The 15,822-nt window shown below is 46.6% G+C and overlaps 1 protein-coding gene across 1 annotated transcript; it reads right to left on the reverse strand.

The window, feature by feature from the left end:
- Positions 1-6,990: 6,990 nt before the first annotated feature.
- On the reverse strand, positions 6,991-13,012 carry ZG16 (zymogen granule protein 16). Its single transcript, XM_081165777.1, has 4 exons — positions 12,495-13,012; positions 9,755-9,810; positions 9,493-9,625; positions 6,991-7,602 (listed from the first exon to the last, which is right to left on the reverse strand). The coding sequence occupies exons 2-4, from the start codon at positions 9,807-9,809 to the stop codon at positions 7,281-7,283; spliced, it is 510 nt and encodes a 169-aa protein (XP_081021903.1). The 5' UTR covers position 9,810; positions 12,495-13,012; the 3' UTR covers positions 6,991-7,280.
- Between the last annotated feature and the right edge of the window lie 2,810 nt (positions 13,013-15,822).

Genomic DNA, 15,822 nt, shown 5'->3' on the forward strand with positions numbered 1-15,822 from the left:
CCTCATCCCACATCTTAATCAAGCATCTTAATTTGGAAATGGGAGTTTAACTGTATGCTGTTTCATGAAGCTCCATCCTCCGCGTCTCAGCCTTTTAGATATTTGCAGATGGCTATAATACCTCCTCTCTGTCTCTTCATGTTTTCTTGAAAATGAAATAAATACAAATGCAATGGGTCTTATTCCCAGGTAAGTGTGGATACTGGAAAGCAGCTGTCCGGAAGTTTTGGATACAGTGGTACTTCGGGTTAAGAACTTAATCCATTCTGGAGGTCCGTTCTTAACCTGAAACTGTTCTTAACCTGAAGCACTATTTTAGCTAATGGGGCCTCCCACTGACACTGCGCCGCCGCTGTGCAATTTCTGTTCTCATCCTGAAGCAAAGTTCTTAACCTGAGGTACTATTTCTGGGTTAGCAGAGTCTGTAACTTGAAGCGTATGTAACCTGAAGCGTATGTAAGCTGAGGTACCACTGTTCTGTAAAGCAGGCTTTCAGAAGTTTTGGAGGGTGGAGGGGGTCACAACATTAACATCCCAATAGATCTTGCTTCCCCATTAGGTTTCCAGGGGAACTCCAAGTGCACCACAGAGTAAGTTGTGCCTCTGTGTATCCAGCTTCCAGCATCAGCCCAGCACACTCTCTTACAGCCCTCCCCCCCCCAGCCTCTTCTTCCTCCTTGGATAACAAGGTACCCAGCCAGGTGGGGTAGGAAAAGACCCACTCCTTTGTCTCTAGGGCAAGCTATTTGAATTTGTAAATCGCAGTAGATTCGTACCTTGGAAGTCGAACAGAATCCTTTCTGGAAGTCTGTTCGACTTCCAAAGCGCAGCTTCTGATTGGCTGCAAGAAGCTCCTGCAGCCAAGCGGAAGCTGTGCCAGATGTTCAAAAATCGTTTGAAAACCAGAACACTCACTTCCGGGTTTTGATCGTTCGGGAGCCGATTTCTTTGGGACATCTTTCCAAAGGAAAATCTTGAAATTATGTGAGAGCTTTTTATGGTGGTGCTCAACATGGGTGTTAAGTTGTGGGTGAACATATCAGACGACACAGTGATTCTTCAAACAGCTCTTGTTTATTCACGGGCCAGAACAGAACTGACTGAAGGGTTCAGCCAGCCTGCTTATATAGAGCTCCACTACAATGCAACAGTAACCATTTTCTGTAACTATCCAATCACTGTGAACGTCACTTTCAATCCCTTATTTGCATATGTGGACCTGAGTGAAAACTATCTACAGTATCCCCCTGCTGGCCCAGGGTGAGAACTTCAGTACATAACAGTGGGCCTTTCCCCTTTCATGCTTTTAGTTACTTTTTTAAAATAAAAAAATCAAGATCTCTGTGGCATCATTCCACAATGCACCTGCCTTTTGGGTCTGTAGTGCATCATTGCCTGGACTGGGTGTGTGCAGATCTGTGGTGAGCTGGTGTGGAAGAGTGGTCCTTGCGGCTAGAGGTTTGCCTTGATTACTGTTGTAACATGTTATATATTTCAGCTCAGTTTACTGTGCTAGCCGAAGGCCAGGACAAAACCAACACAGTCAACAAAAATATAGAACAAACCCTCTGTTTAAACTAACAGAACCATGAAATGCAAGCAAGACTATAAATGGGGAGCCCCAATGACTACATACAGTGTATTTCAAATTATACCTCCAAATCTCCCTTACAATTTACTACTATTTTGTCCAATTCTTTCTTGCCACCAGCATGAAATAGGCCACTTTATGAGTCACTGAGGCGTTCGAGTCACTCAGCAGCTACAGAACCCTCTCCGTCAAGGAGAGATTGCTTTCTCTAACAAACCGGGGATTTAGAAGGTGTCTCCTAGGTTCTGTGTATAATGGGCAATGTAACACATAATTAAGAATGTCTTCTATTTGCGGTTGCCTGCATATACAGAGTCTATCTGTGTATGGAATCTTGTTATAAGGTCCATCCAGCACAGCTGAGTGCATTGCTTGGAAACGCACCTCAATAAAGGAAAATCTTAAGGGAACAAGCAAGAAATGGCTCTAAAATGCTCTGTTTTTAAGAGTGGAAACCACAGAGAACTTTTGGAAGATTTAGCCACTTGTCCCTTCTGGATTCTGTCCAGTAGAGTCCATCTTCAAAATCTCAATAATAATCTGAATAATAATACAGGCAACGTTGAATGTTTGATTTCCACCAATAACTGTCACCCAGTTCCATATAGCACATGGCAGGAAATCGCTCGAAGGGTAAGGAAGTAATATTTCCAGGTAGTTAATTGAGAGCAGTCTACTCTTTTCTTGACCACTGTCCATCCAGCTTCCGTACGTAGAAGTGCTGCTGATGTTTCATTGGATAAGGAGAATAGTCTCCTAAGAAATTTATTTTGAACGATTTCTAACCCTCACCTCAAATTTCAGCTCCACACAATATTTGCGGTGAAGGAGCATATTACAATATAATTGTACTATTATTGAAGGACATGCTTAAATGTTACATTGCAAATGGGCCCCTCGTTAGAATGTCTAGCCTGGGCAGACAAAGATAAAGAACAAGGATTTATTGTCACACCAGGATGAGGGAGGTTGCAGGAAGGAGGGAGAGAAGACCAAGACCTTATATGGTAATATAGGAACTTACTATAAGTTTCGATTTCCCATAAATCAGGTGACTCACAAGAAATCAGGTGACTTACAAGAAATCAGGTGACTTACAAGAAATCAGGTGACTTACAAGAGATCAGGTGGTATTCTATTTTGCAAATCTATATAAAGGGGCGCACCCTGACTACTGTGTACAGGTTGCGTACTGATCGCCCTGTGCCTTTGTTCTGCATATGCACTTCAAATAAAAAATCCTGTTAATAACCTGCAAGAGCGTTTTGCCGCTTTGTGTGAATCTGTGCTTCAGGGACCCAAATAGCAGATATGTGTGGTCCTTCAGCGGGATCACTTTATTACCATTTTACTGCCCTTTGGATTTCACTGCCTCAATATGCCACTTCCAAGACAAGGATTCACTAAAAAGGACTCCAAGATATATGAAGTAGGGTTGCCATATTTCAAAAGTTTTTGTTTTAGTTTTGCCAAAAGTTGTTGAGATTTTTAAAAAATAGCTTTTGAGCTATTTCTTATTAAATTAGTCAAAATCTACACTACCGACATGGCCTGTCATACGTCTGGATTTTCCCGGACATTTCAGCCACCTCCGCCCAGAGTTTACTGGCTATGTCTGGAAAATTCTAGACATATGGCAACCGTATCTGAAGGAGCAAGAATGCTCTAATTCATGTTGACCCAAACTCCATTTATATCTAGGGCTGTGTTTTCCGAAGACCATCAGCTCAGTCTTGGAATAGTTTATGGAGAGGCTCTCCTGTTTATAATATGAACTAAAAACCACCAATAGATTTTTAAGTCCCAAGTGGGAGACTGAAAGGAGCCCTATGTCATCTGCATACATCTAATTGCCAGAGAACATGGACTAGGTGAAGAACTGCATCATTAATATAAAGATTAAAAAGCATAGGGGCCAAAATACAGCTCTGTTTCACTCCTTTGGTCGGTTTAAAGGCCTCAGGCAAGCCAGCATTAAGACCAACTCTGACCCTCATTTCTGTGCCACAGAACAGTCTCAAATGAGTAGGGTCTATGGTCAATGTTAGCACTGAGAAGTTTCTCCCCCCCCCCCCGCTATCTGCTGTGATTAACGGACTCAAAAGCAGCAGAGAGATCAATAAAGGCTGCGAAACAATTGTTTTTACTGTTTTTGGTGTATTTTCTAATGATGTGATTCAACATAAAACACTGGTTCTTGTTACTGAATCCCTCTCCGAAGCCCGCTTGTCCTTCACACAATATATAATTTGTGTGCAGCCTGTCTAATAACTTATTAATTAGATATTGAGCATAAAGCTTGGAAAGGAATATCTAAATAAAAGGCCAACAGGGCGATAGGTTTTGAGGAATGGCTCTGTGTGCTATTTTTATAGAAAAAGAGGTGCTGGAACCCATTCTCTCAGAATGGCAATGGCACCAACCTGAGAGGTGCCGGAATTGAGTTCTGGCTGAAAAAAAGCCCTGGTTCGAGTCATAATGGACAAGCTTGGCTGAAGGCACACCCCAAAATGGTGTGTGGATGTGTGAAGCTTAATAAAGACAGAAGTTGTCTCATCTTATTTCTTCCTGCCAAACATCCACACCTAGAGACTACAGTATTACGGATGGGCCTTTGCAGAAGAGGGAGAGTGTTCCCTCTTTGAAAGGATGCACTCTGAGACGTGAGCAGCGCTGGGACCGGCCCTACCATTAGACATTGGGGGTACATGGAGTCAGTGGCAAGAAGGTGTTGGAGGATGGAGTTGTGGGGGCAGCTTGCCTGGCCTTGCCCTACCTAAGCTAGCTTGTTGCCCTCAGGGGCAGTGGAGGGGGTTGCTTTACAAAGGCCACATTCCCAAGATAAGTGTAAAACACTGCCGCCATCTTGCCCCCAAAGAATTATGGGAACTGTAGTTTGTTAAGGTGCTGAGCGTGGCCAGGAGCCCTCTACTGCCCTCCCAGAGCTACAGTTCCCAGAGTTCCCAATGAATGTGGGAATGCGACCAAAGCAAAAGTCAGTTGCCCGGCTAGTCAGCCTCAGGGGTGGGAATAGCTCATTATGCCTCAGGCTGCAAAACGTCTTAAGCCAGCCCTGACGGAGCAGAAACTGGTGCAAATAAGCATCTGCACTTGCTGTTTCCCACCCCTGGACTTGAGCCTTTGTCTACAGTCATTTCCCTTTTTCTGTTGGAGTTGAAAGAGCAATGCCCACTCCTGGCAGTAGGGCTCATGGGCATTTAGTATCTGTGCCCTACCTTTTCTCTAGGGCAGCAGAAATGGCTCCCTCCTTTTTGGCTCCCCAACAACCTTGTGAGGTAGACTAGGTTGAGAGGAAGTGACTGACTTTAACAGCTGAGTAGAGATGCGAACCTGGATCTCACTAGACCTCATCTGATCCCTGAGCCCACAGTGGCTCTTTGAACTCCAAGACAAGCAGAAGTCCAAAAAGTAAAACCTGGAAGGTTCTCTCTCTCTCTCTCTCTCTCTCTCTCTCTCTCTCTCTCTCTCTCTCTCTCGGCAGCATTCAGAGACAGTGAGAAATTTTCCAGCTGAATTTCTGTTTGCCATAAATTTGTTAAATACCCAAGAGCCCTGCCAGGAAGCAGCAGTTGGGACTGTCATTCTTCTCTGTTCACCCAACAGTTCCATTTTCTTCCTTCAACTCTCCCTCTTTAAGCCCCTTCTTTTGCAAAGGTTTTCTCAGTCTGCCCACCTCACCTAATGTGCAATTAATTTCTTGAGCTATTATGATATATAACTATAAAAGCGGGGTGGGAGAAGCATTGCTTTGGGTCCAGCAAATTATGTGGGAGCTATGCAGGCAAGGGTTAGGTAAGTCCCTTGTATGGGAGATTACAGAGAGGGCCGTGTAAGAATAGAAGCTGAAGTATTACCATTTTAAAACTTGGGCTTGTTTACAGCTGAATCCAGGTGCAATTCTAAAAGGGCAAGGCGACCTTGAATCCTGCACTTCCAGTCAACAGTCAGATCTTCAAGGTCTCGTTTTCGCCAGCAGCTGAATGAGACGATAAGAGATCTGAGGCTGCAGGATCGCTTCAGACTAAACACGGGAAATCACATTTTGTTCATGCTCTTCTGAATTTGATATAAACAAAGCCTCCCTTTAACAAGAAAACAGGCTTGAGAAAGAGAGGGCTGTTTCTCACTCGTGCAAGATAGTTTGTTCTTTAAATAAAAAAACCAAGAGTTTTGGGTAGTTCTCATGGAACATTCCAAAATTGCCTCCTCGGCTGCAGCAGTACAATCCACTCTACGACCTCAGGATTTCACCAACACATTATCCTACCTGTATGTAAGCAGGCCAGGCTGCAAATGACATTTGCGGCCTGTACAAATTTGCTCTTTCCTGACAATTCTCCCTTCTCCCTTCCCCCTGCCATCACATATTCACTTCCCTTTATTTTTACCAGATATATCACCACCACCACCATTTAGACAGCATCAGAGTGTTCCAAGCACCTCTCAGCAATCCATACAACAACCCTCTCAAGTCAACCAGTAAATGATTCTGCTCATATAGCTTTGATATAAGAATTGGCAGGGTTATGTGTGTGTGTGTGTGTGATGTGCTTTGAATATTCTGGTGCTAGATCAGTACAGTGGTGCCTCGCAAGACGAAAAGAATCCGCTCTGTGATTCTCTTCGTCTAGCGGTTTTTTCGTCTTGCGAAGCAAGCCCATTGACGGATTAGCGGATTAGCGCTATTAGCGGCTTTTAGCGGCTTATCTGCTGATCGGATCAGCTGATAAGCGGCTTAGCGGCTTAGAAAAAGGGGGGGGAGGGAAAAAACCAGCAGGAACTCGCAAGACATTGCTGTCTTGCGAAGCAAGCCCATAGGAAATTCGTGTTGCGAAGCACCTCCAAAACGGAAAACTCTTTCGTCTAGCGAGTTTTCCGTCTTGCGAGGCATTCGTCTTGCGGGGCACCACTGTATTAATGATGGTTATTCTAATAATAATAACAATCACCATCATTTTAGGGGAGTGAATATTAGTAATAATTGTTATGATGGCATCCATCTGTCTCAAGAGACAATGGAGTGCGCCTCTGGGGGGTGTTAGCAGCACTAAAGTGACTCCCCTCTGGGGTGCAATGCTGGGCAGTGTGTAGGGAGGTCCTGGGCTGCTCAGACAAGAAGACACCCCCCCCCTCCGGTCTTGCTGATGTGGTCCAAAGGAGAGCAGAGCAATACATTTGGCACCAGCTTGGCTGCAGGAGTTGCCAGAAGGAGGCATACAAGATGCCACCCAACTATCTTAGGGACTTCACTCTGGATTTGTGTAGAGCTTGCTCTAAAACAGAACCTCAGACCTCTGTCTAAGTCGCAGTGATGATGTCACACCGCCGTGATGATGTCACGTTCAAGACCGACAACAAATAAAGAGATCCACAATCCCTTTTTTCAAATTTGCTTTTTTATTGCTCGATGCCGATCGACAGCAGTGCTGCGCTAGCTGTTTGACAGGAGAGGAAGCTCTGAAAACACGGGTCAGGGTTGAGGTAGGTGTTGGCTCAACAGAGTTAACAAAAGAGGTGAGAGAAAATGTGCTGGAAAATTATTTGCCTCACGAATAATCAGTCGGTAAGGGGAAAGAGAATCCCCGAGATTTGGGTGGAAAGACATGGGCCCTGAGCTGTCCCTGTTCCCTGCCCCATTGATCAGCTGGTCTCTCCCTGCTGTGCTCCCTCACTTTCCACAAGAGGGGCAGTCACTGGGGTAGTAGTCCCAGTGGAAACCGATGGCGTCAATGACCGAACCAGAGCTGCCGCTGAAGTAACGCAGGACGGTGTTTGGGAAGAGAGGAGCTGCGTTGAAGCTGGTGCCTGTGTCCTTCCCAAAAGGGAAGTAGCGCCCCTTGTCGGTGACGAACACAAGTTTGCGGACGTAGCTTTTGTATTTCCCGGAGACTTGGATGATGGACTCGCCAGGGTGCAGGAAGATTTCCTCCAGGTCGCCAGAAGAACCCCCCACGTAGTTGCTCCACTCCTTGCCGTAACGGACCTGGAGACTGGAATAAGGTAAAAGACAGACTTCTTAGGCCATCTTCTTTCTTCCCTGAAAGGCCAACAGCCCAGTGCAGAGTTAGCCACGCTTAAGCCCCTTAAAACAGAAGGTCTCGTTGGTGCCTAAGTCTGCTCTTGATTCCTGTACACCCCTTTCCATCCCAAAGAAGTTCTCTACAGCCTTTCCATGTTATCATTTCGTTTGGCACAACAAATTCACATGTGTTATTCATTTGCCTTGTGCAATTCACATAATTGAGCTGCCGATTGCAAGGACACCCCCTATTCCCCCCCCCCCCAATATTCCTAATTTCTTGCTGAGAAATGTGGCCCTTGGCCAAGGAAACACTTGGTCATGTTGTGCGGATGCATAATGATCGCCTTCCAAAGCAACTACTCTATTCCGAACTTAAAAATGGAAAGCATAATGCTGGTGGTCAACAAAAGAGGTTTAAAGACTGTCTCAAGGCAAATTTTAAAAAATGTAGTATAAACACCGACAACTGGGAAACACTGGCCTGCGAGCGCTCCAGTTGGAGAACAGCCTTCACCAAAGGTGTCATGGGCTTTGAAGACACTCGAACTCAGGACGCAAGGGAGAAATGTGCCAAGAGGAAGGCACGCTTGGCAAATCCACACCGTGATCAACTCCTGCCTGGGAAGCAATGTCCCCACTGTGGAAGGACATGTGGGTCCAGAATTGGCCTCCACAGTCACTTACGGACTCATTGTTAAAACTGTGTTTATGGAAGACAATCTTACTCGGCTACGAGTGATTGCCAAAGAAGAAGAAGACAGAAGAAGAAGAAAGGTAAGTTGCAATAAATGATACAACTCCTCCTCTCCGACTATCAAGCTCTCCAAAGCAGAACATGTTCTCTGGCTAGTTTTATCCAACGAGGCATCAAGTATGTGACAGAAATAGAAGAATTTAGGTTGAAAGCTCTTTGGGGCAGGGTCCTGCATTTGACGACGCTGTAGAAAACAAACGAGGGATAGCAAACGAGTGAGTAGCCAATTTCAAACAAGAGCGACCCCAGTATTAGAATCTTGTTCAGAGTTCTGCACTGGACTCTTGGACCTCAAGTGTTCAATATAAGGAAAGCGAGTTCTCCATTTTCATTTCGCCATGGAGCCTTTGATTGCTCTGAAATGGTTTTGCTGCTGGGATCAATTTGGCAAACAAGCATATTCAGATATGAGGCTTAAAGTCACTTTCACAATTGAGGGTTAAGATATGCACACATTAAAATGGCTAGAAACACAGCAAAACTGTTTCACTCTACACACAAACATATCTTCAGTGCTCTCTGTCCTACAAAAGGAACAGAGGGCACTTCCAGACTGCTGCTGTTTTGCAGGCGAAATTCAGCGGCATGCTGGAAAACTAAAGTCGATTTTGTTTTATTTTTCAATTTCTTATTAGGCTTCTATCCTGCCCTTCCTCTCAAAAGATGCCACAGAACCATAGCATTGTAGAGTTGGAAGGGACCCCAAGGGTCATCTAACCCAACCCCTCCCACAGCGCCCAGGAGCTCTTGCGCAACATACCCCCTCCCCCTTCCCCCCAAAAATCCTGGACTATTTGCAGTAAGGTAAAGTGATGGGGAAATGTACTGGAAAGTATATGATAAGAATTGCTTGATTGTCTAATCTCCCTGCAAACAATCAGAATGAATGCTTATCTAACCTCCCTGCAAATTTTATTGAGGTCTTGGATACACAGGATGTGTGGAAGTGAAAGGACTTTCCGAAGACCGCTCTAAATTTCCCCGCAAAGAAAGGGCTTACCTTATTTTCAGGTCAATCCGTCCACCTATCGCTTTTTCTCCAAACCCTACAAGCCGCCAAGCCACGGCCTGTTCCCAGATCCCCACCAGCCTCCAAACACTTACCCCACAATGTACCACCGGTTCGTCCGGATCCTAATGGCAGTTATGGGCCCATCCAGTTGGTTCCCAGAGTGGGAGAAGCGTTTCCCGCCACCTCCGCCATACTCGCCAGAATAGGAAGAAGAACGTGGCTGAGCTGGAATAAGACCCAAAGAACACAGAGCAGATGAGCTTCAGCACAGCAACCTAGTCCTGCACTTGAACAGCAGCACGGCCTGGGGGGCAGTGACACCTCCCGCCCCGCCCGGCCCCCCTTGGGATTTACCTGTGTTGATGGTGATGCCGCAACAGAGCAAAGCAAGGAGAGTGAACCAAAACATCCTAGAAAAGAGAGTGTTGCGGTTTTTAAAAAAAATCAACGCATTGATTTCAGTACTTTTACATGTTTATTCTATCCTCCCTGCCCTCCCACATCCGTTTCAAACTGTCATACACATCCTGGTCCCGTTCCTCTAATTGTATCTTTCACAAACCGCCCTGGGAGGTAGGAGAGGGTGGGAATAGGTGAATTGGCCCAGGTCACCCACTGAATTTGAATGCTGAGAAGGGATTTGAAGACAGGTGTAGGGATGATTGCGGAGTGGGGAGTGGGGTCCGGAGGGAGCACACTCCCCACCCGCAGGCGGCCTCAGCCTGCCTGCACACGTGCCCTTGGGGTGCGGAGCACACAGACCCCTCACAGACAAAGCCACGGCTGTCTGAACATTGTTGGCTCTGTCTAACCTTTTGCGGTCTCAGTAGTCAGCGGTGCCCTGTCTGTAACCTTTGTCTCTGAGACCTTTTATCTCCTTCGTCATACACTGTGCAAGGGGAAAATGACGCGGTGGAAACAGGTGCCAAAATAACTTTGTACCACCCCAGGATCTCGGGACCGGAAGATGTGTAAAGGTCACAACCCAAAATGTATCTGCTTGGTTTGCATATTTGTCTCAATAAGAGGCGGCTCCACAGGGCTGGCCGGCAGCTCGCTTTCAGCTCACCTGTGCGCAGCTCACCTGCATTATCAACTCCTGCCTCATGTCCCTCACTTCAACAGGCCTCTCCAACCAAAGCCTACCCACTCACTTTGGATACAGGAAGCTGCCTTAGTCCATTGGTCCATCTAGCTCAGGTTTCTCAAAGAAGGACTTGGGTCTCCAGCTGCTTTTGGACTACAGTTCCCATCATCCCTGTCCTGCTAGCTAGGGATGATGGGAGTTGTAGTCCAAAAACAGCTAGAGACCTAAGTTTGGGAAAACTCTGATCTAGCTCATTACTGTCTATGCTGTCTGAATTGGCGGCAGCTTTCCAGAGTTTCAGGCAGAAGCCATTCCTATCCCTACTTGGAGATGCCAGGAATCGAACCCGTGACCTTCTCTGTGCAAAGCAGATGCTGTAAGTTGTGACCCATCCCTCAGTTATGAAATAGCAGGTGTTCCAAAGAGGTCTGAGACACACCTGCCAGAGCACTGCTTCATTACACTATCAAACCTGATACCCAAGCCAGCTTTACATCTATTTCTTTTAAAAGGGAGTTCCTGTAATAGGATCAGGACAGCCGACTCCATGAAGGCTCTGTGCTACATGGACTTTGCCATGATTTGTGCAAAGTTGAGCTTCCATTGGAAATCAAACCAAAGCATAATTTGAACCAAATTAACCAAGCATAGCTCTGTTCTCAGCCCTGCAAAAACGTAAAGAGGGAGTGCTTTTGAGCATGTGCAGAGTGACTTGCATTCGCCCTTGAATAACCGCAACAAGCTTGCAATGAGTGGTAACGGCTTCTGATTAAGAACCATGTTAACATTGCTCAGTCCAGCCTGCGCATATGTTGACGTGGTTATGCCAGTGGTCTGCTCTGCTCTCTCTTTATTAATACCTCTTAATTTGCAGCTTTTAAACCATTTTTCTGGAGCGTGGCCTCTGGAAAGTTGTCCTGATTCAAATCCATGCTGGAAACCCTAGTTCTGTGAACTAGTGGAGAGTCAGATGTTGGGAGACTCCAGCTCCCATTCTCTCTCACCACTGGTCATGCTTCAGTGATGGCCAAACTTGGCCCGCTGATACGAGAGAAACAAAGAGCAGCTTGCAGCAGTCTGGAGCAGGGCCAAATCTCTCAGAGAGTTTCCATAGTATGCGGCTGCAGCAATTATAAAATACTTCAAAAACTGACTGAGTCAGTTGAGATAAAAGTATAAAAGATTAAAAGAAGATTAAAAGAAGTCCGAAGAGCACCGGTAAGCGCGTCTTACCTCGGCGCCATGTTGGCGCCTCCCTCACCCGCCAGCTGTTTTGGGACTACAACTCACATCATCCCTAGCTAACAGGACAAGTGGTCAGGGATGATGGGAATTGTAGTCCCAAAAAAGCTGGAGAGCCATCACTGTGCTAGATGGCGTTCTTAAGAGTTTGGAGTCAAGCAACATCTGGAGGGCCACATACCAAACAGCTAGCCAGCCAGCTTAATCACAGAATTATAAGAGTTGGAATCATCTTTTTATGTTCTTATGTTCTTTGTATACTGTGTTAGTTTTATGATGTTAGCTGCCCTGAGCCTGGCTCTGACCGGGGAGGGCAGGGTACAAATAAAATCATCATCATCATCTAGTCCAACCCCCTGCAATGCAAAAAGATGAAGCTGTCCCTTACCGGGATCAAACCTGCAACCTTGGTATTACCAGCACCATGCTCTAACCAACTGAGCTATCCAGCAGGTCTTGAAAAACTCAGGGGGTCCAAATCCCTTAAAGCAAACAGTCAACCCCAGGCAGCCTTGAAGAGAGATCTCCAAGTTTCCATAGAAAGACCTTGTTCTCATAGAAGACCTCTTCGGAGCCTCCTGGAAAACAGGGTCCACTAGAAGCACCCCCTCACAAAAGGGGGCACACACACAAAAGATCTGTTGTGAGGCTAAAATGAGGAGGGGGAGAGGCATGTTTTATGCCACCTTCAGCTGCTGCAAGGAAAAGTGGGATACAAATGCAATAATTATTTGCGGAAAGGGTTGCGCTCAGCCCCCGACTTACCTTGCAGCCTGCGCAGTCCTTGGGTGGGCTGGGTGCTCTGTGCCTGAGCTCTGCAGAATCGGCCAAAGGGGAGCTTCATGTTTTATACTGTCCGTGGAGTACGCTATGGCGCCACCTTATCTTGGGAACCTGCCTGCTGGGCAAACACCATCCATCTATTATAAAACACTTCAATTGGCATTTTCCTGGGAGGGACCCAAACAAACGGGCCCTCCCTTTAATGGCCCACGGCAGCCACCTGCTGTGCTGGGGCCTAGCGTGGGGTGTGGGGAATCCTGGAGCCCCAAAGATGGAAGGGAAACAGCATTGTCCAACCCTGATGTATCCTGGCCACCTTTGGAAAATGAAGGGAACTTTGGTCTCCCACCAAATCTTCACTTTACTGCAGCTGTGTGGCCAGTGAAGATCTTCAGCGCTTAAACGAAGAATATTTAAATGGTACAATCATTGGTTTTTATTTGAAATATCTGGTGCTTGAAAACCCCAAAAAAGAAGGTGCTGATAGAACTCGTGTGTTCAGTTCCTTCTTTTACACATGCCTTAATCCAGAGGAGAAATGGCACAGGCAGGTAAAAAGATGGACACGTTGTGTTGACATCTTTGAAGAAGATTTCATTTTTGTTCCTATTAATAAAGAAGCACCTTGGTTCTTGGCCGCCATCTGTTTCCCAGTCTTAAGAGAACCCAATATATGAAACCAATCCATACTATCAGGAAGTTAGACCTTCCTCTTCATACGTATCAAAGAATTATATGCAAACAGCCTTGGATTCTGCTCATGGTTTCATTGAGAGGCTGTTCCCAATCAAATGTGGGAAGTCAAAAAACGCACTAGAAGAAGTTTCTCCAATGATGTTATGGAAGGTTCAAACCTGAAAGTGCTACAACAGAATGACTTCAGTGATTGTGGAATTTCCACCTGATTTCCAAGTCTGGATGCTACGTTGGTAATCTCCTGAGAGTGATCTAGTCTGGCTCAGCCCAGGGATTTAGCCTAGACTTGGAGCTGAAACCCATGGGGGGAGTGATTTGTCTGGGCGAGACTCTCTGGGTTGCACCCTGACAGGAACGACTCTCTCATTCTCCCTCTCCGACATTTTGGCTCTCCGGGAATAGACCTGTAAAACAGCAAACGCAGAGTCACCACTATTTCCAAATCCCTTCTAACCACAGAGCACAGCAAGGAAAGACCTGCTATGGGGAGAGAAAGGTCTGCTTTGTCTCAGCTTCTGCCTGTGAACCTGGGCACCCCATAGGGGGAGGTGACAGCTGGGATGCTGCAAGGCCTGACCCTGCCTCTTCCTCCATGTAGTTCCCTTCAGGGAGAAGCACATCATTCTCTGAGGATGACTCCTCTGCTAGGGACATGGCATCAGCAAAGATGAGGATGGGGACAACCCGAGAACCAGTTGGCTCCACCTGCCATTGGCCCTGGGCCCTGCCTTTCACTGGCTCTGGGTCCGCCTGCTGTTGGGTGGTGTAGCCTAGTGTAGTGGTTATAATGAGAGACCGGGACCCGAGTTCAAATCCCTGCTCAGGCACGAAACTCGCCAAATGAACGTGGGCCAGTCACCACCTCACACTATTGTTGTGAGGAAGATTAAAGAGATGTGTGTTGAAAGACAGGATCGTTGTGAGCCTAGAAGGGGAGGGTGGAGAGCCGGGAGGAAGCCTGAGGTAAATCGCTAAAAAGCATGTGGGATTTATTTTTATTTTTAAAAGAAAATTAGCAGAGAGAAGGTTGGGTGAGATCCTTGGCATGCTTGCTCTCTCTACTTGAAGGGAATGTTTTTTCTGTAGTCAAAAGATTGGCATCCGTGCCATTTCAGAACACCCCCTTCTGCCCACCCTACTACTGACCAAAGGAGAAAATGAAAACCCAGAATGCTTTGTGCTGTTTTCTTTTTCCTCATGTTCACATCCTTTCTCAGCCTCAAAGCTCTTAACAGGGCTGCTCCTCGGCCTCTGGGTTTAAGATGGGCCTAGTGGCTTCATCGCAAAGCAGCAAAATGATGGAGAAGGAAGGAAGAGGCAGCTGCGTGCCTGACAGCAATGAGGAACGAGGGACACGCTCCGTTCTGGGGCCGTGCCCTGATAATGCCCTTTGAGAATATTGCCAGAGACATCTGGAAAGTAGCAATTCAGGCAGACCTCGCCCAAGATGGGGTTGGGTGCCAGGCCTGGCCCACCCCAGGCATATGCTGTTCTGAGAAAACATGGGAATGTCCAGAGGGCGTTAGAGGACAAGGGCCTTCCGATGCCACCCCACCCTGCCCCCACGTCACAGCAATGTGTGACCATCTGTGTGAGTGTGTGTGGGAGGAAAGGAGGAGATCCAGTTTGGGGCAAACACAACCTTTGCCACTGGTTTGGCAAGGAGGAGGAAGTGGCTTGTCCGATTCTGGTTCCCTGCCACAAACATGCAACATGCTTTAGCTGAATTCAGCACAGGTTTGATGCATGCACCCATCGCCGGCTTTAAGGCGTACGTATTAGTATTTATTATTGTTGTTTATTAAATCTACACCCATAGATCTCAGGGCAGTTAGCAACACAAAATCACAATAGTAAAAACACAAGATACGTATTAACAATATAGGTGTCTGCTATCTGAAGAGTTGGTGTGTGTGTGAGGAAATGGGTACAAAATCAAGGAACCCAGTGCCCCTTGCAGTCTCCTAGTTTTGAATACAACGCAGTCCCTTTCCACACCCCACCTGTCCTAGGCCTTACGCCATGCCTCTTCTCAGATATCAGGGCCACCTGAGGCATAGCCCAATTAGCAGAGCAGGAGATCCTTCATCTTAGGATCGTGGGTTCAAGCCCCACTTCAGGTGAAACGTTCCTGCGTTGCAGATGGCCGTACTAGATGATCCCACCCGGATCATCCCGTTTGAAGGGTCTCAGATCCCTACCTTCAACTCTTGTTGAAAGCGGGGCGATTTAACACATGAAAAATCTAGTTGTCCAATTCACGTCCCTGTATGAAACATTCCAGGCAATATCTCTAAGGCGGTCCCCCCCCCGCAAATTTCATACCGAATTAAATGAAAAGAAACAATTTGTCCAAACAGATTTTAGGAGCCCAGTTGGTTCCATATACAGCACGGGGCTGATACGGCCAAGGTTGCAGGTTCGGTCCCCGTGCGGGCCAGCTGCATTGCAGGGAGTTGGACTAGAAGAATAATCCTAAATAAATCTACAAGTCAGTGGGAAAAGGCCATTGGCGCCTTCTCCTCCTAGGACCTGATCTCCAAATCCAGGCGGCCTCCATCTCTCCTTCCCCGTCTCACTTGCTCTCCCTGCTTTTCCCTTCCTCTCCTCCATT

The sequence above is a fragment of the Podarcis bocagei genome (genome assembly GCF_964188305.1).
Source record: "Podarcis bocagei genome assembly, chromosome: 13".
Classification (NCBI taxonomy): domain Eukaryota; kingdom Metazoa; phylum Chordata; class Lepidosauria; order Squamata; family Lacertidae; genus Podarcis; species Podarcis bocagei.